The sequence below is a fragment of the Prionailurus bengalensis genome, chromosome E1 (genome assembly GCF_016509475.1).
Source record: "Prionailurus bengalensis isolate Pbe53 chromosome E1, Fcat_Pben_1.1_paternal_pri, whole genome shotgun sequence".
Classification (NCBI taxonomy): Eukaryota; Metazoa; Chordata; class Mammalia; order Carnivora; family Felidae; genus Prionailurus; species Prionailurus bengalensis.
The window spans coordinates 46,376,423-46,403,090 of record NC_057347.1 but is presented as its reverse complement, the minus strand read 5'-3'; the positions used below and the strand labels follow the sequence as shown (position 1 = coordinate 46,403,090).

Genomic DNA, 26,668 nt, shown 5'->3' with positions numbered 1-26,668 from the left:
AAAAGTCCCCTCATGCCCTTTAGGACTGCAGGGGTTTTACTTAATCTCTTTTATCAGACATTTGTATTCCCATTCCAAAATCCCAGTTCTCAGGACTATTGAGGGTAATGATAAAATTAGAAAGCCACATCTCACAACTGCTTATTTGCTTTATTTTACCTTAATTACATCAGTCTCAGAATTGCAATACCAATATGACCCCTGTACGTCTACTTAAAAGTTTAAATTTCATTTTTGCATTTTGGGGTTCAATACTTAGTTTTAATATAACTAAGAATTTTTTAAGTTTTAAAACATTTTTCTAGAGCTCTCCGTAGTACTGACAGGTCCCTTTATTTAGGTACCTTTTCCTTTTAGGGGCCTCAGCCTTCACAGGAGATTGTATTCCTGGTTTGACTGCTACGGCATCTGCACTAATTGGCAACATAGAATGTTTACACTGCAGGTGAGGTAAGTAATATTTATGGAGGTTTTTCCAGATCACAGATGTCCAGCTGGAGTTCTACATCAGAATCCCCTGTGGAGCTTTTAAAAATCTGAATATATTTGAGCCCCATTCTTTCTGATAACAATCTCTGACCGTTGGGCCCACGCAAGTATATTTTTAAAACCTACAGGTGATTTCTGATGCTCACTCCAGCAGCAGTTCCCATTAAATCTGTCTGAGAGCTGCACACCTGCATGGTATTGTTTTGATGTATTTTCCCTCCAATCCAATTATTTTTAATACATTTGTTTTTACCAAATACCCTTCTCACGTATTACATCACACCAATATCTATTGAAAGATGTTACTAAGAAATAGTCCTGTGAACTCATTGTTGATTTAGCCATAAGAGTGTTTTTGAAGGCATTTGTTTGCTGTTATACCACATCGTCCTGTAAGGAAGCATGGGAGAAATTTCTCTCAGATAATTGTGCTTTTCCTGAAGACCGGCCTGTTATTGTATGTGTTCTCTATTTATTCATCTTGTTCATTCAAAAAGGCTTTCTGAGCACCTGAGTCCCAGGGACTGTAAGTGTTAAGGACGTAGTGGTGAACAACACAGACAAGTCCCTTCCAGGGGTGGGCAGGTGGAGACAGATGCTAAGCAGGAGGCACATGGACAATTTCAGGTAATTTCAGATAGTGATAGTGTTGTAGGTAATAGAACAGGATGATGTGCCAAATCGTGGCTGGGTAGTGTGTTTTGCATAGGTTGTCAGGGAAGCTCTGAGAACCTGACCTTCAAATTGAGGCTGAATGATACAAAGCGGTCAGGTGTGTGAAGATCTGGGGCGGTGGGACTAGCAAGAGCCAAGGCCCTTAGGAGGGAAAAGGTGTGGAATGATCAAGGAGCAGAAAACAGGCCAGGGGAGCCGGAATAGATGAGCATAGGGGAGATGGGTAGAAGAGGTCAGAGAGGTGGTCAAGACCCACATCACTTAGGGACACTTGGGTGGCTTAGTCAGTTGAGCGTCCAACTCTTGATTTTGGCTCAGGTCATGATCTCATGGTTGGTGACTTTAAGCCCCCCATCAAGTAGCCTTATAATGTTTGCAAACCTTATACACACCTCTCTTTCTGCCCCCCTGCCCTCTGTCATTTATGTTTACTCTATGAATCTTCTTGAATCTTACACCCTTTATCTGTGTTCAGGTTTCTTCTTCAAGTATACGGCGTACTTCTTTCACTGAGAACATGATTGGAAAACCTCCTTCTCAGTCTTTGTCTTAAAATGCCTTCATTTTACCCTCAGTCTTGATTGATATTTTGGCTGATGTGGTAGATTCTTTGGCTCTCTTAAGTATCATCATGACCGTCCCATTTGGTGGCATCAGAAACCTAAAAAATTACAATTCCCTTACTGCCAGGGTGTGTGTGGTTGTGAATGTCTTCCATTTAGACACGCATGCGTGGGATCTGGAAAGTAGAAGGGAAAGTGGTGGTTGTCACTAAAAGGCAAATGTCTGCGGTGGCAGAACTCCACATCCCATGTCGAGCCTCCAGTTTCTGGACCTGAGGCTGTTGCGGCAGGAGGCAACCAGGGTAACGGCAGCAGTAGCTCTCCGGTCTCCAGATTGTAAGAACATCTACAGTTAAGTTATTTAAGTTGAAGAGAGTTTAGCAGGGTTGCTAAAGGATACAAAAACAAAAAAAACTGTGTTCTGTATATCAACAGCATGAAATAAAATACAACTTATAGCATCAACATATCAAGTACCTAGGAATAAATAAGATCTGGAACAAAAGATGTGTAAGATGGGTATGCAGGAAATGATAAAATGTTAAGAGAATCCAAGAAGACAAAAACAGTGAGATGCTTGTAATGTCAAGACTCATTATTATAACAATGTTAATGCTCCCCAAATGGATCTATAAATTCAATCCAGTATCAATCAAAATCCCTCTAATGTTCAGGGTTTGTTTTTGTTTTTGTTTTCTTTAAGAAAATAACAAGCTGACTCTAAGATTTAATGGGAAATGCAAAAGGTCAAGAATAGCTAAGACATTCTTAAAAAGAACAAGATGGGAAAATTTGCTTTTCCAGCTATCAAAACTTATTTAGAAGAGTATGGTGGCAGGGCACCTGAGCGGCTCAGTCGGTTAAGCGTCTGACTCTCGGTTTCAGCTCAGGTCACGATCTCATGGTTCGTGATTTCGAGCCCCGCATTGGACTCTGCACTGACAGCGCAGAGCCTGCTTGGGATTCTCTCTCTCTCTGCCCCTCCCACAATCACTCGGTATCTCTCTCTCTCACAATAAATAAATAAACTTAAAAAAAAAAAAAAGAGTATATGGTACTAACGCAGGAGAGATAAGTAGAACAATGAAACGATCTGAAGCGCAGAAGGAAACACATTGTACATGGACATTTGATTGTGTGACAGAGATGATACAGCAGTTTGGTGGGCAAAGGACAGCTTTTCAGTGGATGGTGCTAGAGTTGGCTATGTTCGTGCACAGGAGGGATGAACTATGATGTCCACACCACACACATCTGGGTGGATGTAGACCAAAATATGAAAGTCAAAACCCTTCAGAAAAACAGGCTAAGTAAGGGCCTCAAACAGGGATTTCATTAAAAAAAGAAATCCAAATGACCTATAAATATGGGAAAGTGTGTTCAACCTTATTAGTCTCAGGGAAACGCAAGTTAAAATCACAAAAAGGTATTACTAGATGCCCACAAGAATGGTTCAATTAAAATGACCGTGCGGGGCACCTGGGTGGCTTAGTCAATTGAGCATCTGACTCTTGGTTTCTGTGGAGGTCATGATCCCAGGGTCATAGGATCGACCCACATCAGGCTCATGCTGAACATGATGCCTCTTTGAGGTTCTCTCTCTCCCTCTGCCCCTCTCTCCCACTCATGCGCTCTAAATAAGTAAGTACATTAATTAAAAAAATAAATAAATAACGACCCACATCGGACTCGTGCTGAGCATGATGCCTGCTAGAGGTTCTCTCTCTCCCTCAGCCCCTCTCCCCTGCTCACGCTCTCTAAATAAATAAATAAATAAATAAATAATAAAATGACATCATCTACCATTCAAGGGAATGGAAAGGTGATAGAAAGGTGATGGAACCACTTTGGAAAATATAATGGCATCATCTCCTTACATTGGGGATAAACATGGGGATGAATCCCATGACCCAGTCATTGTATTCCTATACATATTCAACATAGTTGCACGCACATGGAAGCAGCAGACATGTTGTTGCATAAGAGCAGTCACAGCTTCATTATTTGTAATAGCCCCAAGTTGACAACAACCCAAATGTTTGTCAGCTGCAGAATAGATAAGTTACAGTATATTCAAACAATGGAATACTATTTAGTAGTGAAATACACAATTAAAGCTGCATGCTGCACCTCACAAATCTCACAAATACAATGTTGGGCAGAAAAAAACCAGACACAAGAATAACTACTCCATGATTCCATTTGTATTCAATGCAAAAACAGGCAAAACTAAAGACAGTATGGAAAAAGAACCAAAGTGAAGCTGAAATAGACCTGAAAACAAAGTAGCTATTGAAATGAAAGCTCAGTAGGTCTTTTCCTTTTCCTTTTCCTCTTCTTCCCTTCCTGAACAATTCAATCTGAAAGCCAGAACGTGTGTGGGGAGCAGCAGGGGGTGGGGGGCGGTGGAGTGGGAAGCCACAGGAAGTCGCAGCTGGATGGGGAGGGAATCGTGAGGACTATGGAAGCATATAAGCACACAAAGCACTTAATAGCAGCTGGACACTGGTATGCTCAACACATGGCAGTTATTGTTTTCACAAAGGAACTTTGGCGAGATGGCGTAGCCACCACCTCTGTATCTTGTGTCACATCCTCGGGGCCTCACCTCTGATTCCAGCTGCATCTGGGACTTCGTTCACTTTGTGTTGACAGCTTCTCACTTCAAGCGTGCAACACATATCATTTTCTGCCCTGGTGCTTTGCAGTGCCCTGCGTGAGACGCCCGTGGAAACCCACTTGGAATGTCCACATGCACAGCCTAGAAGTCAGGGAGGCATCCCCTCCTGGGACAACCCTCAGCCAATCAGGGATGGAAGTCAATGGGTAACCGCTTCTTACTATCAGTCCTTAGGCAGACAGTTCTTTTTTTTTTTTTTTTTTTTTTTTCAACGTTTATTTATTTTTGGGACAGAGAGAGACAGAGCATGAACGGGGGAGGGGCAGAGAGAGAGGGAGACACAGAATCAGAAACAGGCTCCAGGCTCTGAGCCACCAGCCCAGAGCCCGACGCGGGGCTCGAACTCCCGGACCGCGAGATCGTGACCTGGCTGAAGTCGGACGCTTAACCGACTGCGCCACCCAGGCGCCCCATAGGCAGACAGTTCTAAGAAACATCTTCTCATTGCTCAGAAGGTTCCAGTGAGATCAAGCCCCAGTTGCCCAACTCAACAGTACACCCTGGTACTGGCTTTTCCTCCAGTACCTGATGCTTGCGTCACCTCCCAGATAAATTATTTGCTCAGAAGGCTTTATCTCAGGCTCTGCTTTCAGGGCTAGCCCAGGAAAAGACAGGGTATCAGAAGGCCCTAGAAAGCAGTGCTGGGAAGCGGAATTACCCCTTGGATGGATGGCAACATGTGATGTTGGAAGGGGGTGGTGATAACACTTGCACGCCATAGCCTCCCAATTACTTTACAATTACTAAGACCTTCCCCTGCAGTGGGAAAGGGGACGGAGGTAGAAAGTGAAGCACTAGGCTCTTCCATGGTTTATCACTTGAAAGGCACAGGGCAATCGTAATTATATGGATTGTGGACTTGGTTGGCTTCTACTAAGTGCTTTAAAAGCTTTGCAAGGAGAAAATGAGAGGCTGTCGATTCAGGGCATGCTGTGAAACCCAGAGGCATTCTGGACTTCAAAACTCCAGAAGGTCTTAACTGGATCAAATCCAATTCCCAGTAAGGTTTCTAGCTTGCTGGCCCCTCCCCGCCCTGAGTTGACTTTCCCTCCTCTGAAATGTTTCACTGTACCTGCTCTCTCACTCCCAGCGCCTGGCGTCACCTGACATATAGGCTACCTGCACCCAAGTCCTTGTCTCAGGCTCTGCTTTAGGAGGGAGCCCAAGACAGAAGAGGCCAATGGTGACCGAGTTGCCAAGTTTATGACCACAAAGACTTCAAGATTTCTAAGGGGAGCAGCCAACTGGTATGACTCAAGAATAAGCATCATACCACAAAGAGGTAGCCTTTTAAAAATTCTTATTATATGCCTGACCCTGTTCCAAGCCCTTTACATTCATTACCTGAGCTAATTCTCACAGTGGCTCCATGATGCAGGTATGTATTTGTCTCCCCCGCCCCCCACTTTGCTCTCACCCCCCAGATGAAAAAAAACTGAAGCCCATAACTTATCCAGAGTCACACAGTTAAAACATGACTGAGCCTGAATTCAGCTCAGTCTGTTTGACTCCTTACTCTCTTAGCCTCTGTGACATACTGATTTCCCCCAAATACAAATATCAACAGAGAAAGGGCAGAAATTATGCTCATGAATGCTGCCTTATGACAACACAATCCTCTAGTCTGGACCTGTGTGCACAGTATCCCTTCCCACCCTAAGAGGCATTTCCATGGCCAGTGCTTCTGCTGATCTTTGCTGGGACTGAACTCCCAATTCAACCACCACTAAGCTGTGGGTGACCTTGTAAAATTACTTACCGCATCTGAGTCTAAGTTTCCTTACCTGTAAAAGCAAGTTCATAATATCGGCCTTACAGAATGTTATACAGTTAGTGTCTAATAACTGGTAGCTGTGCTTTTTCTAGTCAGAGGTCCACTGTTGGGAGCGATTAAGACAGAGGTTCAGGGGCGCTTGGGTGGCGCAGTCGGTTAAGCGTCCGACTTCAGCCAGGTCACGATCTCATGGTCCGTGAGTTCGAGCCCCGCGTCAGGCTCTGGGCTGATGGCTCAGAGCCTGGAGCCTGTTTCCGATTCTGTGTCTCCCTCTCTCTCTGCCCCTCCCCCGTTCATGCTCTGTCTCTCTCTGTCCCAAAAATAAATAAAAAATGAAAAAAAAAAAAAAAAAAAAAGAGGTTCAGGCAACACCCAGAAGAAGAGCAGAGCAGAAAAATTTTGGCCATGTTGTTTTGGTTGTCTACAAATGCCTTTTGGCTTTTATTGGATGTTACTAATAACTCCTAGGATGAGAGGCTTAAACTAGAAACCATTTTGTCCCCTGTAGGGGTCTGAATGGGTGGCTCCCCAAAAAGATTAAGTCCGTGTCCTAACTCCTGAAACCTGTGAATGTCACCTTATTTGAAAAAAGGGTCTATGCAGCTATAATTGAGGATCTTGAGATGAGGCCATCCCAGATTATCCAGGGGGTTCCGAGATCCAATGACCAGTGTCCTTATAAAGGAAAGGCAAAGGACGAGAAGGCCATGTGAAGACAGAGGCAGAGACTAGAGAGATGTTGCCACAAGCCAAGGAACACCAGGAACCACGGGAAAGTGAAGCAGACGAGCAGGATTCTCCCTTAGGGTCTTCAGAGGGAGCCCAGCCCTGCCGACATCTTGATTTTGGATTTCTGGTCTCCAGAACTATGAAAATAAATTTCTGTTGTTTTAAGCCACCAGTTTGTGGTAATTTGTTAAAACAGTCAAAGTAATCCATTCTCCTTTCTCCCACACAACACTGTTCTCTCTACAGAATGCTGCTGGGAAATGCAGCACATAAAGGCACGCCTTTGATATTAGCTAAGTCTTGAGGACTGAGGAAGTCCATGAAAATCAATATAAATGTTTTTGCAGCCTTCCAAAATCTGAGAGCAAACCAAAACAGCAATGGGTAATAAATGTGTAACTATAGGGACTGTTTTCTTCAGACACATTTTGGTTTTTTTTGTTTTTTTGTTTTTTTAATTTTTTTTTTCAACGTTTATTTATTTTTGGGACAGAGAGAGACAGAGCATGAACGGGCGAGGGGCAGAGAGAGAGGGAGACACAGAATCGGAAACGGGCTCCAGGCTCTGAGCCATCAGCCCAGAGCCCGACGCGGGGCTCGAACTCCCGGACCGCGAGATCGTGACCTGGCTGAAGTCGGACGCTTAACCGACTGCGCCACCCAGGCGCCCCATCAGACACATTTTCAAAGGCACCAATTTTTGTTTTAGAATTTAGACACGAAAAGCACAGTGGTCTAACAATTACTCTTTTTTTTTTTTTTAGAGAGAGAGAGAGAAAGCATGGGAGGGACACAGAGAGAGAATCTTAATCAGGCTCCGTGCCGAGTGGAGCCCGGGGGGAGACTCGATCTCACAACTGTGAGATCATGAGCTGAAATCAAGAGTCCGATGCTTAACCAACCGAGCCACCCAAGGCGCCCCACAAGTACTCTTTTTTAACGATGTGGCAATGGGGAGAGAATGGTCCATGCCTAAAAAATAGCAAAAGCATTTAAAACCTGTCACCAGTCAGGATCCCACCTGACAAAACTATTATCTGATGACAGGATTGGATGTACCCAAAAAGGAATAGTGTTTGATCATGAAAAATAGTCATTTATTTTAGGTAACCAGTGAGATATTTTTAAGTATCAGTCAAATTTGCTTTTTCTTCATGTAAATCAGCTTCATAAAAAGCATCTTACTCTGAGATGTAGCTTGGAGCTTTAAATGTCATCTTCTGATGAGCTCAGAATAGATAGACCCAGTTTTACAATCATTACAGGCTTCTGAAATATAAAAGAGAAAATAATTCAGTAAAACTAATGTATATATCCATAGAGTCTCTCAAAACCAACCACCACCACCCCTCAAAAAAAAAAAATCTCATTTTAGTAGCTGGGTGGATTGACAGAACCAAGAATTAACTGGGTTTTTTTTTTCCTGGACTGTATACAAACAATTTATTCTTTAAAATGGTTTAGGAGTACCCCCGTATCCTCCTCTCTGAGTTTTTTATACGTCACTATGTCACATCCTTCCCTCTTCCCTACCCACCCGTCTCCCAATGTCATTTGTTAGGAGCTGTGGTATTGGTTGCTACTGGTACCCTGGGTGTGCATGTTGCCCCCATCTACCCCGTCCTTGGGCTTCTAAAGCCCCAGAGTATGGTGGCCTCACAGGGACCGCGGTCTCATTTTGTTAGCATCTCTTATCCCAAACTGTGGCTCACCACAACCTCCAGGTGCCACCTCCTGGAACATGGGGGTAGCATAATGTATCTCCTGGGAGTGTCCAGTTCCTGGGCAAAAGACAGGGAACAGAGTTACTAGGCCTGTCATCCGAATCTCTGATCACCATTTCGAGGGCAGGGTTTAGCCAGCTGCCCTCGAAATGGTGTGCAGCCTCTAGACTTTTCCCAGAGAGCACTCACCATCTTGGGCTGTGTGAACACACTGCCTTGGTTCCAAGCCTGGCACAGAGTCTATGGGAACGAGATAAATTGGGAGTCAGTGGTGTTTGCATAGTACAGAGCAGGTAATTTGCTTAGCGCCATGCCTGGGGACAAGGCCGGCCCTCAGTCAGTTGGCCGGGTTTATTCTCATCGTTACCAAGGCCCTGCCCTGGGTCTATTTACCATAAAGCAGCGTATGATGCCTGCATTAAGAGGGGGTCATAAGAGGCTCTGGAACACCCTGCGGATCATTCCGAATTGACATTAAAATATTTCCACGATACGTTGTGAAGTGAAAAAAATCAAGGCGTAGGATGACATGGCTATGACCTGCTACCAGATGCATAGGGTATCTGTGGAAGGATTTTAAAAACCGATGGTTAAACCGGCAGGGTGGAACTGGACGTCACGGGTCGGAGGGAGCCCTTGTATTCTATAACTTTTCTTCATTTTTTTTTTTGTACCCGTGTGTCTGTACAACCTTAAAAATTTTTTTAAAAGACGAAACCTGAAACCAACCAACCAAACCAGTCAAAATACCCAACAAAGTTCTCTTACCTGCTTGAGTTTCACAGACATTTGCGTATATTCCAATTTCCATGGGTGTATTTCCATAGTCTCTGGGTGCCTCATCTCTCATAGCTTTTCCTACGTAAATTGGTACAGACACATTAAACCAATTCAGCCACATTTTTCTCATTTCCTCGGCCAAGGAGCCGAATCCCCCAAAGTTCCGAAACAAAGAATGACCCTGCTCCGATGGCCTGCACTGTCATCCATTGAAGGAAAACCATGGGCTCAGTGAGGAATCCATATCACCCGCTTCTCCAAGCCAGAAGCCCTTCTGATTTATTTCCCTGGGTCTGCAAGGAACATCCTTTGCCCACCAGATTACGCAGATTGCATTTGGGTTGGCCAGAGACACATTTTCTTTCCTTTGCTGACAAAGAACAGTCTGTAAAAAGCTTTGCAATATCTGCAAGAGACAGTAAATTACCCAGCCGAGTTCTATTGAATCCTGGCCAGTAATCAAGAATGCTAATTCCACTTTTGCAAGACCCTGGGCTTTTTGTAAGAAGGGAAGACAGGTTGTAAAAAGGTATAAGATGTATACATTTTGACATCTAGTTTCAAGTTTTGTGTCAACTGAGTCCCTGACTTCTCTGACTTAAAACTCTCTAGAGGAGGCACAGGTGGCTAACATGCATCACTTAGGTCTCTCCCTAGCTGTGACAGTATCTCCCCATTCTACAGGTCAGAACACTGAGGCTCCAGCAAGTGAAGGAGCCTGCCCAACGCCCCTCGGCTCACTGGTATGGAGACATCCTGGTTTTTTGTGCAAATCTTGATATTCCTCCATACTTGTGGGCCAAGTGAAAAGGCCAAATTTCAAAATCTTAAGGAGAGGTGGTCCGGAGAGGTGACTGGCGAAAAGCAGTGCCTGGGGCTTGATGCAGCACCTGAGGTGAGGCAGAGGCATGTTGCTCGAGTTCATCTTCAATTACGGAGCTTCCTCGGAAGGGCAGGGCCAGCAAGGAGGTGGACAATTACAAGGCAAAGCTCTTGCCTTCGCGGAGCTGGCGGTCGGGACCCACCACCTCATTTGCAGGGCCCAGTGCAATGCGAACATGCAGGGCCTTTTGTTAAAAAAATTATTAAGATTTGTGTGCCCATGTTTACAGCAGCATTACTCACAATAGCCCAAAGGCGGAAGCAACCCAAGGCTCCACTGACAGACGAATGGATAAATTTAGCGGATATATGTATTTGTATGTACGTATGTATCTGTGATGGAATATTCTTCAGCTTTAGAAATGAAGGAAATTTCTGACACATGCCCAACATGGATGAATCTTGAGGATGTTACGCTGAGTGAAATAAGCCTGTTACCAAAGGTGAGACACCCTAGGATTCCCTTAGATGAGGTCCCCAGAGTAGTCAACTTCATAGAGGAAGAAAGGAGAATGCTGGTTGTCAGGGGCTGGGGTCAGGGGAGCTGAATGGGGAGGGTTTAGTGGGGACAGGATTTCAGTGTTGCAAGATGAGAAAAGTTCCGTGCACGGACGGTGGTGATGGTTGTGGAGCAGTGGCAGTGTCCTTATACTGAACTGTATACTGAACAGTGGTTAAGATGGTAATGTTTATTGGTTTTTTATGCGTATTTTACAATTTGCTTTTATTTTTTTAATGCTTATTCATTTTTGAGAGAGAGAGAGAGAGGGAGGGAGGGAGGGAGGGGCAGAGAGAGGGGGACAGAGAATCAGAAGCGGGCTCTCAGCTGACAGCAGCGAGCCCAGTGTGGGCTCACAGCTGAACTCACCAGCTGCAAGATCCTGACCTGAGCCGAAGTTGGATGCTCAACCCACTGAGCCATGCAGGCGCCCCCTTCGTCGTATCCCATTTTTAATTTTCCTTTCCCTTCCTCTTCACCTTCTCTCTTGTTCTCTGTATCCAACGCCCACGGAAAACCGTGAAAAGCTGCCAAAAGAACTTACCTGCTCTGTACTTTGGTAGTATCCAAAATGTCAGAATTGGGATTATTACCATTAGCACCAGCAATAATCCCAGAAGCAGTAGCTGCAGACAGAAAGGACAGCTGCCTCCACCTGGAAGAAGATAGCGGTTCATTGGTTACCGCACAGCTTTCTTTTCCAATGACATTGAACTGTAGAGTGTTCTGGAAAGGGCAGTTTACAACCGTCTCCTAAATTAACTAATTTAATTGCCTCAGGACACTATGGACACCTGCAACTCTTGAGAGGTAACTTGTTAGTCAGTGAAGTTCTTAAAGTCACAACCAAATACATCTTCCACAAGGGGTCGCACAAAGGAAGAGAAAAACAGCACAGCCTTGAACCAGATTCCTGGCAACACTGTTAGTCATAAGGCTCAGAACAGCCTGGCCACTTATTGGGCAAAGCCCTTAGTCATGTTGGCATGATTTATGTCACCTAAACAGCTACCATTCGTTATTAACTACACGCCAGATGCTGTGTTAAGCACTTTGTGTGCATTGCCTTATTTATCTCATTGATATCACTCCCATTTTACACATGAGTAAGGCTCAGAGAGGATAGAGGACTTTCCTACAGTCACACAGCTAGTAAATGGAAGGGCTGTGGTTTGTAGGCAAAAGCAGGACTCTGGAGCCTGAGTCCAACAGGCTGCCTCATCTGTTAGAACTTACCAAAGAGCAGGGTGTGTGCTCTGTTCTTCTGTGGATGAGGCTAGGTGAAGTGTTCAATGCCCAAGTGTGCCTACTGCCTTAGCTAACCTCATTTTTGTTCTACCCTCCTCCTACCTCGACAAGTGTCACTTCATAAGGACCTGGAAAGCCAGGTTTGAATCTAGAATTCTCAGACTCTTCAGACTTCTGTGCCAGAATATGGCAGCATGAAGAGAGTCAGCCCTAGCCCCAGGCCCAGCCCAGCTTTCCACTCGAGCTCTGATGTGCATCCCAAGGGGCTTCGCCTGCACGTGGATCCTCTAGCCTGCATGTCCAAATGCTGTCCACACCCCCCCACAAGCAGCCCCCTACACTTGAGTCCAGGGATGCTCCTATCCTTACCCTGGTACAATCTTGGGAGGATGAGCTGGGAACAAGACTTGTGTAGGCCCTGGAAGGAGGGTTCTGATCTGACTGGGTAGGGAATTCAGGTGCAGGTACCCAGAATATGGTTTAGGAAAGTGGAGATACAGGGTCCAGGTGGGCACTTTCTCATGTTCCCCTGGGCCCCTCGGCCTGTGGGAAGATACATGGCCAAGAAGCACCAAAGCAGTGCCTTCCAAAACACAGGACTGGCACAGGGGCCCTTCTCACCACAAGGGTGGTCCCAGAAGTCTAGACTCACCAAGCATTAGTAGTGGGCAAGAAACAGCCAAATGGGAGGGCACAGGCATTAGAAGTCAATGAAAAAGCAGAAGAAAATCAAGACCGGGCTCCAAGCCCAAGAAAGATGCAAATTCTAATGTGCTAGCTTAGAACCTGGGCAGTGGGAGATCAAGGCAGGAAGCAGGGTCAAGTCAGGAAATCTCACTGCAAGGTTTCTTCCTGACCTAGCTTCTAGGCTTTTCGTCTTCTTTTGAATGGCAGAAAGAAACCCCATCAGAATTTGTGTGGAACCTTCCAAAGGAAAGGCCTTTGGATGCATACAGCCAAAGTGGGAAGTGCGTGGGCAGGGGAGAGGCTGGCTGCAGTTTTTGGAAGCAAATCCAGAGTCTGTCGAAAGAGTTCAGGTAGCCCTTACCTGTCAAGGGATTGATGAAGACTGGTTGACTGTATTTTGCGTGGTCAGGCAATTTGTTTTCAGCTTTGCACCTATACTCTTCCCTTCCGCCAGTGCTTTTCTTGGTTAAGTTGAATTCAGCGGGCTCCCTTACGTACTTGGAAATGGCTGGTGATATGGCAGTATCTTTTTCAAAGAAAGTATAATTGATGGGCAGAGAGCCGTTGAGTGAGATGCAATGCAGTATTATATGTCGTTCTGTTTCTATTTTAATGACGTTAACGTTCAGCACTGGTGTAATCACTGGGTCTAGGCAAATGAAAGTATGTGTTAAAGGGATGAGCAGAATGGATTCACCCACTCAGTCCACCAGCATGGATTGAACCTCTAGTCCTGACTGTGGACACAAAGATAATGACACCCTTCTTGAGAAGCCAAGGAGCTTGCAGCCCAGTGGGAAAGACCAATGGTATATGGTTAGCTCCACTCAATGTGGCACAAGCTGGGTGCTGAGAACACCAGAGGGTAGAGGGTGTCTCTTACTTTGAGGAATCAAAGCACAAACTTGCCTTTCAGCAGAATTCTCCATCTGTTTATTGTTGACGAGTGTAATTCTGTCAAAGATCTAGTTCCAAGTATGAAGTTGAGAGGCGCTCTTAGTCCCAGTCTTTATAAGGCTACATTGTTTTTTTTTAATCAAATAAATCTAAAAATATAATCTTTTCTAACTGTATTTTTATTTATAGAATTCAGCTGAATGATTATCTTCTACTTCCTCCCACAAGCAGGAAGTAACCCTGATAGATTCAAGAGAACTTTTCAACAGGAAGTGTGTGGGTCTGCTTAACTCTGTCAGGGAAAACCCTGTGGTATGGGTATTTTGTGGGAGAATCCAGCTATATTATTTATTTAATAATTCAGTAATAAAGCAGTATTATAGGAAAGGAAGGATAATTGTTGAGTATCCATCATGTACCAGGCTTGCTATTCACATTACCTCATTTCACTTTGTAACAACAGTACTACAAGGAGGATAATATCATGCCCATTCCGCAGATGAACCAACTGTGATTCAGAGAGGTAAGAAACTCACACAGCTAGTAAACCAGCAGATCCAGGGCCAACTCTCAAACAGATTTTTTTTTTTTTAACAATATCAGTTTGGCACAGAAACAATGAAATACAAGGACCCAAGTATAAGTAAAAGCAAGGAAAATGATTTAGTCTCCTTGCTCCACCCCTCCCTTGAGCAGAATCCCTGAAGCAACATCCTTGACAAGGCAGCACCTGGTTGGTGATGGTGGCCTCAGAGAGCAACTTTGGGAAGAGCACTGATAGGACATTCTTCCAATGGAACTGAAATCTATATCCTGTAGTGTTCAGGAAGGAGCAGTTGAAACAATTCATGAGAAAGCAGGGCGCATGGACTCCTCACTGAGATGGGATGATCCAAACTGGACCAAGGACTAATATCTAAAGTGACTGGAAAGATGTAAACTTTCCTGAGAGTTTGTGAAAGGACTGACTGGTAAAAGGGTGTCACAGCATCATGGTGATCAGAGTGAGGGAGTTGCTACTCTTCACTAACCCAGTTATATTTTTAAAAATTTCAAGGAGTCCTTTAAGACTCATTCAGCTGCCACGTTTCCTTTAAGACTTGCCTAAATCCTCCAGGCAGAAGTGCTTCCTCTTCTGCCTCCTCTCGTCTTTGGCCCATCCTCTTATATGATACACTTGGGTGTCTCATGGTCCCCTCAAATGTAATCTGTTTGAAACTGAACTCTAGCTGATCTGCTAGTTAATGAAAAATCAGTAGGTAGATAAGCATATAACAAAATCCCATTCTTTAAGAAATGTTTTTATTAAAAAAAGAAATGTTTTTATTTAGATATATATTCATTCATCCACCCATCCATCCATTCATTTACTTACTTTACCATGGTAAGAAGAGTTAACAGGAGATCTACTTTCTTAAATCTTTAAGTGCTCAATACAGTAGTATTAACTACAGGCACAATGTTGTACAGCAAGATCTGGAGAACTTACTCATCTTGCATATACCCATTGAACAGCTCTCCATTTCCCCCACCTCCCATTCTTCTAGTTTTCCCCATCTCAGTAAATGCAGCACTCCTATCGTGGATCACATTAGATATCTGGAAATCATTTTGATTCCTTCCTCACCTTCACTACTGTGAATCCAAATCCAATCATCAAACAAATCCTGCTGCTTCTTCCTCCAAAATATACCTGGAATCCATCCATGTCTGTCTGTCCTCACCATTGTTTGTCTCCTGGATGACTTCAAGGGCCTCCTAACCAGTCCCCAACTTCTCTTGCCCTGCCTCACCTAGAATGTACTTTGAAGATGATAAATTGGGTCATAGGCCCTGCCTGACTTGACCCCTTCCCACTCTAGTCTCACCTGGGGTTACACTCTCCTCACTTGACCTTTGGCCATACCAGCTTCCTATCAGGTCCTTCCCAACCAGCCAAGTTCTTTCCCAAGTTGGAGCTCCTGAACAGGCTAGTGTCCCTTGACTAGAGCCCTCTTTCTCTGTCTCCTTGCATAGCTAACTCCTCATTCTTCAAGGCTCTACTTCAATGCCATCCCCTTTGAGAGGCCTTCCCTAACTACCCTACCTAAGTAGATCACTCCACCATGCCTTGCCTCACTCCATCACTGTGCCAGTTTCTTTTTTCTTCATAACAAGCAATGCCGTTTGTGATTATGAATCTGTTTGGGTACTTGGGTTTTGTATCTCCCCAACAAGACTGTCAGCTCTACCAGAGCAGAAACTTAATGTATATCCAGGGTTTGGCACATTTGGGATATCATCAAATATTTGATGATTGAGTCAATAATTAGTGAATTTGTGTTCATGGCTCATATCCCTACTGGGCTGGGAACAAGAACATGTCTTAGGCATCACTGAAACCCCAGCAACACCCAATACCCAACACAATTACTTGCACAGGGTAAGCACTCAATAGATATCTACTAATTGGATCTAAATGGGGCTGAAACAGTCTTATAATCTATCAAAATAGTTCTACAGGACAGTGTAGTTGCCATGACAAATTGCAGGAAACTTGTGCATTTACTTGGAAGGCAGGATGTGGGAAGACTTTATACATATCTGTGGGACAGAAGCTCAGGAAATGAAGACTTGGGGTTTTTTTAATCAGCTGATTTAAGGCTTCAGTCATCAAGTTCATAAACCATCTAAAACTGGGCTTATTCCTTACAGGAGTGTAGGTCCCCGTTATTCAAATGGAGGAAACCCACACTAATAGTGGGTCTTGACATCTTTTCTCACACTGAATTTCAGTGATTTGAAGGACAATCGTATGTTTTCTCTGCCAAGTAAGTGCCTACTCTCCTCACCCCATGCTGCCCACAAAAGACTGAGATTCCCACCCAGAGTTAAAACCCATGTTAAATGGTATTTTCCCATTTAACACATTTTAATGATTGAGGGCTGGAGATATAGCAAAGGTACATCTAAAGGGAATATGCAAAGTTGCACGGGAAGCCAGGGGTGCACAGGTTCCCCAACGCTCACCCCGTTGCTCTTTCTGCAGTACAAGGCGGCCCAGTCCAGCCTGGTGGCCTAGATGGACTATTATCAGCGGAGGGCCTGCCCTCACGTCATGTACCACATCCTAAGACCATGTTTGTAAGGATTTGCCCCTTCTTCACTCTTCTTCTACAATATGGCTTCTGTTCATTTTGGGTTCAAAGCTGTCCTAAAATGGTTGGTTTTAACCGGGATCTCCTAAAAGCCTTATGCAGAGATTTGCATCTGTAATCTCATGAATATGTCTCAGGAAAAGTACCCATCACTATCATTCGATTGTTAAGACAGCTATAACCTAAAATGCTAAGAACCCTTGCACTAGAGCAATGGCGCTCAGTAGAACTTTCTGTAATGATGGAAACGTTCTGTCTGCACTAACAAGGCAGCCACCGGCTGGCTGTGGCTATTGAATACACTAAGGAATTGAGCCTTTTGCTTCATTTAGTTTTAATTAATTTGGATGTAAATGTAAATAACCACACGTGGCTAGTGGCTACTATGCTAGAGAGCACAGACCTAGAGAATCACTCAAAGATTCGATCAGTGAGTCAGAGCTCTTATGTTTAGAAGCCTCCAGGTTCCATGCCCACATATTACCTGGAAACCCTCTCTCCCTCTCTCAGAAGTCCTTTATCAAGGTCACCTTTATAAATGAGACCATTAATGCTAGGTTGTGAGAGGCTTGGGTGGGAAGATGGGAGAGAAAAATATAGCAGTAATAAGATGTGGTTGGGCAGGAAGAGTGCTGGCTGGTGGGATGCCTGCTGGGTGGTCACTGCAAAGGGAAGAAGTTGGAAAAGACCTGGGGCTTTGAAGACCTTTGCCGCAGGGTCCAATACTGATTCTAAGTCTTCTTGCACCTTCAGAGAAAAAGTAGTTTTTGCCTACATGATGGGAATCCTAGAATAAAGCATCTAGAAAAGATCTCAACAATTTCCCAAATTGTTCACATCAGGCTTTTTGTCTAAGGCAATCAGGCTATCATTATTTGAAATAGCAATGAGTCTTTGGAAGAGGTATGCCGGATTGCCACGATGTCATTCCCCAAATTCCAGCCTTGGCAGTTGGCCACCATGCCTGCTATCTTCCACCCAGCCGAATACGACAGGCACATCTGTGGAAGCCCAGAAGGCGCAAACTGAGTGGTTGGTCATAAGACACTAACCTGGGGCGCCTGGGTGGCTCAGTCACTAAGCTCCCACCTCTTGATCTCGCCTCAGGTCATGATCTCACTGTTTGGGAGATTGAGCCCTGCGTTGGGCTCAGCGCTGACATTGCAGAGCCTGCTTGGGATTCTCTCCCTCTCACCTTGCCCCTCCCCAACTCGCACCCTTGCATGCACGCTCTTTCTCTCTCTTAAAATAAATAAGTAAACGTTAAAAAAAAAAAAAAAAAAAAAGATCCCAACCTAAATGGGAGTACTTGCTTCAGTACAACGATCTCAGCCACAGAGGGCTCACCAAAGATCCTGCCTTAATTCATTGGGCCCTATGCAAGATCAGCAAATATCTATCCCAATCCCAAGACCTCACTCTTAGGAGCTATGTTAGGAATTGGGTCCCCCTTCTTCTGGTATTATGTTTTCAAAACTGACAGAAATAGGAAAGAAAAACTTATCTAGGAAGGAAAATTGGATCGACCATTTAACATTTCATATTAAGTCTGGCAACGATGACCCTATGTATTATAATAGCTTAAAGAAGTCTATTAATCATTAAAAAAAAAGTCTTCGGAAGAGCAAGCAAAATGGAATTAATAAGAATAAAGATCTCAGTGACATACTTTCCAAGCCCTTGAGTGAGTATTCACAGGAGAGCAGAGAGCCCATTCTAGGACAGGAAAGTATCCCACAAATTACAGGGCCCCCCCAGGGATGAGTCTCTACTTACCAACAAAGGTGAAGTTGAACTCATGACTGTATTTGATAACTGAACAGTTAGAAACTTGGACTTTGCATTTGTAGGGACCCAAATCATGGGCTTCTGAGACGCTTAGGTTAAAAATCATGGGTTTGCCTTTGCCTTCCTGGGTTCTCAGGTGCTTCTCATGCCGAAACAAAAGATAGGTGATCTGTAGTGATGGGTTCTGGCTGGAACAAATTAAAGACACATTTTGACCCCTCGTGACTGCATTTGTTTTTGAGTTCAAACTTGGAGAAAGGAGTTCTGGAAAACAGAGTAACACAAGAAAAAAGTCTTTGTTAATGTCGCTTAATAACTAAGTGGTAATCTGGCCACATTTTGTGGGTCAAGGGGTAGAGACGCTCATTCCTGGAGAACTTTCTTGTCGGCCCAGCCAGGCTGACCAGTGTGTGAGGAAAGCCTCAGCACCTACAGAGGCTCCTTCCAGTGACAGATGGGTGGCCTTGACCAGCCCTTCCGTGCTTGCTAGCTCTTCTGCTGGTGAGAGCTTGAAGTGGACACTCTAATGTTTCCTTCTTTCTTTTTTTAAATTTAAATCCTAGTGAGGGGGCGCCTGGGTGGCTCAGTCGGTTAAGCATCCGACTCTTGGTTTTTGGCTCAGGTCACGATCCCGCGGTTTCGTGAGTTCGAGCCTCACATTGGGCTCCAAGCTGACAGTGAGGAGCCTGCTTGGGATTCTCTGTCTCCCTCTCTGTCTCTGCCCCTCCCCCACTCGCGCTATCTCTGCCTCTCTCGAAATAAATAAATTAAAAAAAAATTTCATTCCAGTTACTTAACGCACAGTGTGATATTAGTTGCAGGTGTACAGTGTGATAAAAGACACTCCCTTAAGACTGGCTGTGCTGACTTAGAGATATTAAAATTCCGGGGCGCCTGGGTGGTTCGGTCGGTTAAGAGTCTGTACTCGTGATTTCAGCTCAAGTCATGATCTAACGGTTCGTAAGACCTAGCCCCTGTGCTGACAGCACAGACCCTGCTTGGGATTCTGTGACTCCCTCTCTCTCTGCCCCTCCTCCACTCTCCCTCTGTCTGTCTGTCTTTCTCTCTCACTCTCACTCTCTCTCTCTCAAAAATAAATAAACATTAAAAATTTTTTTTGAAATAAATATTAAAATTCTAGGTTCTCTGACCAAACATTATGTCTGGTGACCTTTTTGGACCACTATTTCTTTTAAATTTCTTATTTTGAAAAAAAAAATTATTTAAATTTTTTTTTAATATTTATTCATTTTTGAGAGAGGGAGAGAGACACAGAGAGAGTGAGACATAGAGAGAGACAGACAGACAGAGGGCAAGCAGGGGAGGGGCAGAGAGAGAGGGAGACACAGAAACTGAAGCAGGCTCCAGGCTCTGAGCTGTCAGCACACAGCCCGATGCGGGGCTCAAACCCGTGAACTGTGAGATCATGGCCTCAGCCAAAGTCGGGTGCTTAACCAAGTAAGCCACCCAGGCGCCCCGGAAAAAAAATTATTATTTCAGAAAAATTTTAATACAACAGTAGAGAAGAGTACGTAATGATCCCCCAGGGGCCTACCACCCATTTTCAACAAGTATTAACTCGTAGTCACAACTGCTTCATCTGCCTCCCATCCCATTCTATTATTTTTATTTTTATTTTTATTGTTTTGTTTTTTGACGGGGGGGGGGGGGGAAGCGGCATGTGAGTGGGGGAAGGGCAGAGAGAGAATCATAAGCAGGCTCCACGCCCAGCACAGAGCCCAACTCCGGGCTCGATCTCACAACCATAGGATCATGACTTGAGCCGAAATCAAGAGTCAGACACTTAACCGACTAAGCCACCCAGGCACCTCCCCTTCCATTATTTTAAAACAAGTCCAAGACCACATATTATTTCCTCCATAAATTTCAGTATTGAGAATAAAAACAGCCCTTGACAAGTGAGAACCGGCCTGGCTAGGAAGTGACCCACCGCTAAGAACACCAATACCAGACAAAGACCCTGTGACCATGTTGGATTGAGACAAACACAAGATAATTTCACGATCATCTCCGAACGCAGATAAAGATGTGAGCATCGTCCAAACCATAAAAATGGCCAAACATCCCCCTGAACTGGCTGATATGAGTGACTACTGAATCTTCATCAGCCCTGACTCTGCCTTGCTCTGTTCTTCGGGTCTTTTAGATCATAATTATTGAGATGGCCAAGCATATCACTATCCTCACTCCCTGAAAGCATCCAATCCAGAGGAAAGCCTGCTGCTTTGAATCTCCCTCCAAAATCACCTAACATAAGTCCAGATCTTATCATAAGATTCTAACACCTTCTTGCTGAGACATCCCGTGGCTCCCATGGGACACACTTGCTGTCACTTCCAAGAGTCAATACACCCAGCTTTGTTCAACTACACATGTGTCCTTGGTGATCTTTGCCTGGAGGACAGTGATAGTTTGTAGCTCTAAAAGGTAAAGATTCTTTTTTGTAAAAATACCATTATCACACCCAAAAATTAACATTGTTTTTGAAATGTTGTATCAAACATCTAGTTAGTATTCAAGTTTTCCTGTCTCCTGGTGGGTTTGTTTTTGTTTTTGTTTTTGTGTTTTGGTTTTTTAGGATCCAAAACGGTGCATTGTAATTAGTTGATATGTTTCTTACATCTTATTTTTATTTTTATTTATTTATTTTAAAAATTCTGATGTTTATTTACTTTTGAGAGGGAGAAATGGAGAGTGAGCAGGGGAGGGGCAGAGAGAGAGAGGGAGACACAGGCTCTGAGCCGTCAGCACAGAATCTGACAAGGGGCTCAAACTCACAAACTGTGAGATCATGACCTGAGCTGAAGTTGGACGCTTAACAGACTGAGCCACGCAGGCGCCCCTATTTCTTATGCCTTTTTAAATCTGTAGATGTTTCCATCTTTTTCTTTCCCCCTGCAATTTATTTGTGGAAGATGGCAAGCTCTTTGTTCGATAGTGTTTTCCATGGTCTGGATTTTGTTGATCACATTCCCATGGTATCCTTTACCTTGGTCCTCTGTCCCTTGTCCCCTGAATTTAATGAAATTTAGATTAGCTTTTTTTTCTTTTAAGTTTTATTTATTTAAGTAATCTTTACACCCAATGTGGGCTTGAACTCATGACCTCAAGATCATGAGGCTCATGCTTTTCCTATTAAGCCAGCCAGGTGCCCCCAGATTAGCTTTTATTTAGCAAGAATGCACGAGGGTAGTGTGCACTTCCATTACGAGGCACATAATGTCTGGTCATCTCTCTTTTTGTTTCTTAGTCGGCTTTGACAATAATCACTTGGAAGCATTATTTGATTAGAGGTTGCAAAATGGTCATATACTAAGTCATTCCTTTTCCATTTATTATCTGAAATAATTCTATAAAGAGAAACTTGCCCCCATCAACTATGGTTATATGGAGATACGGTTTGCATTGAAAAAGCAGGATAAATGCTTGATTCTCTTCCTTTATTGACTGGTTCTGAAAATAATGAGTTGGTTTCCTAGCATCTTGTAACAGGATATTTTTCTTTCACTGTTGTTATTTTTTTGTTTAAGAATCATTATGAACTTGGGGCACCTGGGTGGCTCAGTCAGTTAAGCGTCCAACTTCGGCTCAGGTCATGATCTCATGGTTTGTGAGTTCAAGCCCCGCATCGGGCTCTGTGCTGACAGCTCAGAGCCTGGAGCCTGCTTCGGATTCTGTGTCTCCCTCTCTCTCTGTCCCTCCCATGCTCATGCTCTGTCTCTCTCTGTGTCTCAATAATAAATAAATGTTAAAATTTTTTTTAAAAAAGAATCATTATGAACTCATAGTTTACATATTTGATGTATTTCAATCCATTGCAATTATTATTTTTATTGTCCCATTTTTTGGCCATGGGAAGCATCTCTATACCAGCTCCTGAGTCCTTTTTTGTTTTGTTTTTTGTTTGTTTGTTTGTTTGTTTGTTTGTTTTTAAGTAAGCTCTATATTCAATATGGGGCACAACATGGGGCTCAACACGGGGCTCAAACTCATGACCCCAAGATCAAGAGTCACATGCTCTACCAGCCAGGAGCCCCTCATGAGTCCTTTGACACTAGCTAGTAGTCTTTGATAGCTTGTATATTTGTATTTTATTATTTTAAAATGCCAAGGAAAAAAATAACCCTCATCAGAAAATCTAATGTAAAAGAATAAAATTATTAAAGAATTAAAGAAATATTAGAAAATGTTTTTATATCACCTGAGAAGAAAATCTCTTCCAAATAAGATACAAAAATTGGAGCCACAAAGAAAAGACTGAAAAATTGACTCTCCTAAAACTTAAAGCTTTTCTATGGCAAAATTAAGACAAGTGACAATCTAAAAGGAAATACTTCACATATAAATGAAAGCAAAGATTTTTCATGTATATATATTTTCATATATGTATATATATAGATAGATATAGATATATAGATATGTCAATGGCAACTGAATAAGAAAAAGACAAATAAATGGACAAATAATATGAATAGGTAATTTCCAGAAGAATGAATGCAAAAGGCCATTAAATAATGCTAGGGCCACGGGACAGTTTGGGTGGAGGAGGAGTTTAGGCCCCTCAAAAATGTCATCAAGCTCCCTTCCCCTTTTTGATCTGGACAACTGACATTTTCTCAGCTTCTGGAAGCTCAGCTTCAAGATAAAGCCTCTCCTCTCCTTCCAACCAGACGGCTGTCCCTAAATTTCCTTTCCATAGAACTTCTGGAGCTTTCATGACCAATAAACATGAAGAAGATGCTCTGGCTCACAAGTGATGAGGTCAAAACAGCACTGAGATATTGTTTTTTACTCATCGGATTGGAACAAATTTAAAAACAGATCGTGTCACTGTTGGAGAAGGCTGGGACACACTCACCCTGTGACTGGGTACCCGGTCTGCGTGTTGAGAAGGCAACTTAACAATTCAAATGTACATGCCCTTTGACCCAGCGATTTCACCTCCAGGATTTTATCCTCCAGAGATGCTCTCCCCCTCTCCTGTGTCCACAAAGGATGTTTACATTACAAAGAAAAAAATGGATAAATCAGTAAGGGGGGTGGTTACATGAACTATGGCTGAGTCACATTATGAAATGCCAAGCAGCCGTTGAAAAAAGAGAGGTGAGTCTACATCTACTGCTTACAAGGATTTCTGTGATGTATTGTCATCTAAAAATAGGACTCGGCCCCTGGGTGGTTCAGTTAAGCATCAAGACTCTCGATTTCAGCTCGGGTCATGATCTTGAGGGTCGTGAGTTTGAGTCCCACATGGGGTTCCGCGCTGACAGTGGAGAGCCTGCTTTGCGATTCTCTCTCTCCCTCTCTCTCTGCCTCTCCCCTGCTCTGTCTCTCTCTCTCAAGTAAATAAATAAACTTTAAAATAAATTAAAAAGGACACGTCACAGAAGAGTTTGTTTCCTATGGTACCGAATAGAGAATGACTGTTGATAAGTGGTTGCTTCTGGAAATGGAGAATTGGAGAGCACAACAGCACTTTCATATTTCATCTAGTCACAGCAGCATGGGCTGGCATTTACTGACAGCTTACCATATACCAAGTTCTGTGCTAAGGGACATGGCTTGTCTCACCGAGTCCTCGTAAGAACCCTCTCAGGTAGGTGATGTTATTATCCTCACATCACAGAGGAAAGAGATTAAGTGTCAGGTGGTTACATCAGAGAGCCAGCCTGCCTGCTGGAAAATGGTAGAAACCGGGGTTAGGACCACAACCCTGGCTGGTCTAGTTCCATGATGATAAACCACCTCCCAATATATATTTTTATTTTGTTGCTTGGATTATTTTACAATGATTATGTGTTGATTTTCTAAATTAAAAAAAAAAAACAACCAATAACAACAGAGAAAGAAAGAAACATTTCAGCGTAAAAGCAATCTCAACATTTAATCTCTGAACCTCAGCAAAGAGCCTTCAACTCCCTCCCTCCCATCATTTCCTTTTAAACTGTAGGTAACAGAAAAGACTTGACTTTGGTTGTTCGTCAAAAAGCAAAGAAAGACTTATTCGTGAATGGTCGTGCTGAAAGCTGACCATCTCCACGTGTCGGTGAAAAGAGTTTTGGTAAAAGAGAGAAGGAAGTAAATGAAACTTACTGTTCCTCCATTCACAATCCAGGGCAGCTCTTTGAACTGAGAGAGAGAAAAGGAACATGAGAAAACTCTTTTTCCACATCACGTTTTGGTTTGGAGACACAAGCTTCAAAACGGCAAATGAGCCATACATGCGAGAGAAGAAAAAAATGGCCTAAAAGAACAGTTTCTTGAAACAGCTCCAGAAGAAGTTAGGGAGGAGGACACAGGAGGCATGATGACCCCATACTGGTGAGTCATTTAGGGAACTTCCTCTTTTTTGACAACGTAAAAGACATTGGAGGTGCCTAGACAAGTTTGAAACAAAGTATGATTGGTTGGTTTGACCGACCTGTGTTCCCCCAATGAGTTCTTGTACGAAGAGACTGGTGGTTCATGGGTTCAAGCCCCATGTCAGACTCTGTGCTGACAGCTCAGAGCTGGGAGCCTGCTTCAAATTCTGTGTCTCCCCTTCTCTCTGTCCATCCTCCACTCACACTCTGTCTCTCTCTCAAAAATAAACATTAAAAAAAATTAAAAAAAAGAAATGCCTTGTATTAAATATTATATTAAATGCTGGTTCTTAGGCCCCACTCCAGACTTACTAGGAATAAAACCTGGGACTCTGAATTGTAACAAGGGCCCCCAGCAGTCTCTGAGTCTCTACGTTACAACCCAGAGAGGCTTGTGATTCACTTCTACTCCATCTAGAATTCTCCTGGCTCTGTGAAATGTATGCAGAAGTAGAGTCACATAGCTGCGCCTGGGCGGTTCAGCCGATTAAGCATCTGACTCTTGATATCAGCTCAGGTGGTGACCTCGGGGTCATGGGATCGAGCCCAGGGCAGGTTCCGCACTGAACATAGAGCCTGCTTGAGATTCTCTCTCTCCCTCTCTCTCTGCCCCTCCCCTGCTCAAGCTCGCTCTCTCAAAATAAATAAATAAAAACTTAAACAAAAGAAGTAAAGCCACATATTCCAGTGTCACCAGTCTGAAGTGGGGAGTAGGAAGTGTGAAGGGCTTCCCAAGTGGAGGGAGCTGTGATCTGGCCAGGCCACTTTGGTGGTGATTTCTTTTGCCACTCTAAGGCCTGCCCTATAGGTCTCCCACTTTTCTGTGGACAGGGGCTCTCTCTGGGGGAAGTCAGTTTCCTGCCCAGGTACATGTCCTTCTGGGACATCGTCCAACCTACTGTGTGCATTCAGTCCAGGTGCTCTTTGCTTGGCCTCCCCATGTCCCATCCTGTGGTGGTGAGTCATTCTGGGTCTCACACCTAGCCGCCCCTGGGGGACTGAGCAAAGCCAGGGTCTGCCACCTGGCCACTGTCTGGAAGCAAATCATTAGTTAACTCTCAGTGCATAGAAGGCCCTTATTCCCTTCTGATAGTAAAAGTTGCTTTTGGGGGGCACTTGGGTGGCTCAGCCGGTTAAGCACCCGACTCTTGATTTCAGCTCAGGTCACGATCTCATGGTTCGCGAGTTCGAGTCCGACGTTGGGCTCTGCACTGACAGTGCAGAGCTTGCTTAGGATTCTCTCTCCCTCTCTCTCTCTCTCTGCCCCTTCCCTCCCCGTCTCTCTCAAAATAAGTAAACTTTTTTAAAAAGTTGCTTTTGGGACACCTGGGTGGATCAGTCAGTTAAGCGTCCAACTTTGGCTCAGGTCATGATCTTGCAGTTCGTGAGTTTGAGCCCCGCATCAGACTCTCTGCTGCCAGCACAGAGCCTGCTTTGGGTCCTCTGTCCCCTTCTCTCTGCCCCTCCCTTCCTGGCACATTTTCTTTCTTAAAAGTAAATAACCATTAAAAAAAATTTTATTTCAGTTGCTTTTTGGGCACCTCTTATAAAAAACACGACAGTGATTGATGGTGATTTTCTTTTTTTTTTTTTAATGTTAATTTATTTTGAGAGAGAGAGAGAGAGAGGGAGAGACAGAGCGTGAGAAGGGGAGAGCCAGAGAGAGAGGGAGACACAGAACCCGAAGCAGGCTCCAGGCTCCGAGCTGTCAGCACAGAGCCCAACACGGGGCT

General features: G+C 43.9%; 1 protein-coding gene and 1 long non-coding RNA gene across 4 annotated transcripts; one reads left to right on the top strand and one right to left on the bottom strand.

Annotated features, from left to right (window-relative positions):
* Positions 1 to 1,569: 1,569 nt before the first annotated feature.
* Positions 1,570 to 24,809, bottom strand: MILR1 (mast cell immunoglobulin like receptor 1). 3 transcript variants are annotated; one of them, XM_043585017.1, is made up of 9 exons: positions 24,667 to 24,799; positions 18,541 to 18,816; positions 13,092 to 13,379; positions 11,340 to 11,450; positions 9,403 to 9,492; positions 8,824 to 8,874; positions 8,623 to 8,691; positions 8,096 to 8,179; positions 1,570 to 2,073 (listed from the first exon to the last, which is right to left on the bottom strand). In XM_043585017.1, the coding sequence occupies exons 1-8, from the start codon at positions 24,794 to 24,796 to the stop codon at positions 8,124 to 8,126; spliced, it is 1,071 nt and encodes a 356-aa protein (XP_043440952.1). In that variant the 5' UTR covers positions 24,797 to 24,799; the 3' UTR covers positions 1,570 to 2,073; positions 8,096 to 8,123. The 3 variants fall into 3 exon arrangements, with proteins under 3 accessions (XP_043440952.1, XP_043440955.1, XP_043440954.1); XM_043585020.1 differs by having other exon boundaries at positions 18,541 to 18,740; positions 24,667 to 24,780; XM_043585019.1 differs by lacking the exon at positions 1,570 to 2,073 and having other exon boundaries at positions 7,986 to 8,179; positions 24,667 to 24,809.
* Positions 4,827 to 7,079, top strand: LOC122485787. The gene is made up of 2 exons (XR_006297947.1): positions 4,827 to 6,308; positions 6,541 to 7,079. It is a non-coding gene; the product is annotated as an uncharacterized LOC122485787 (long non-coding RNA).
* Positions 24,810 to 26,668: the final 1,859 nt, after the last annotated feature.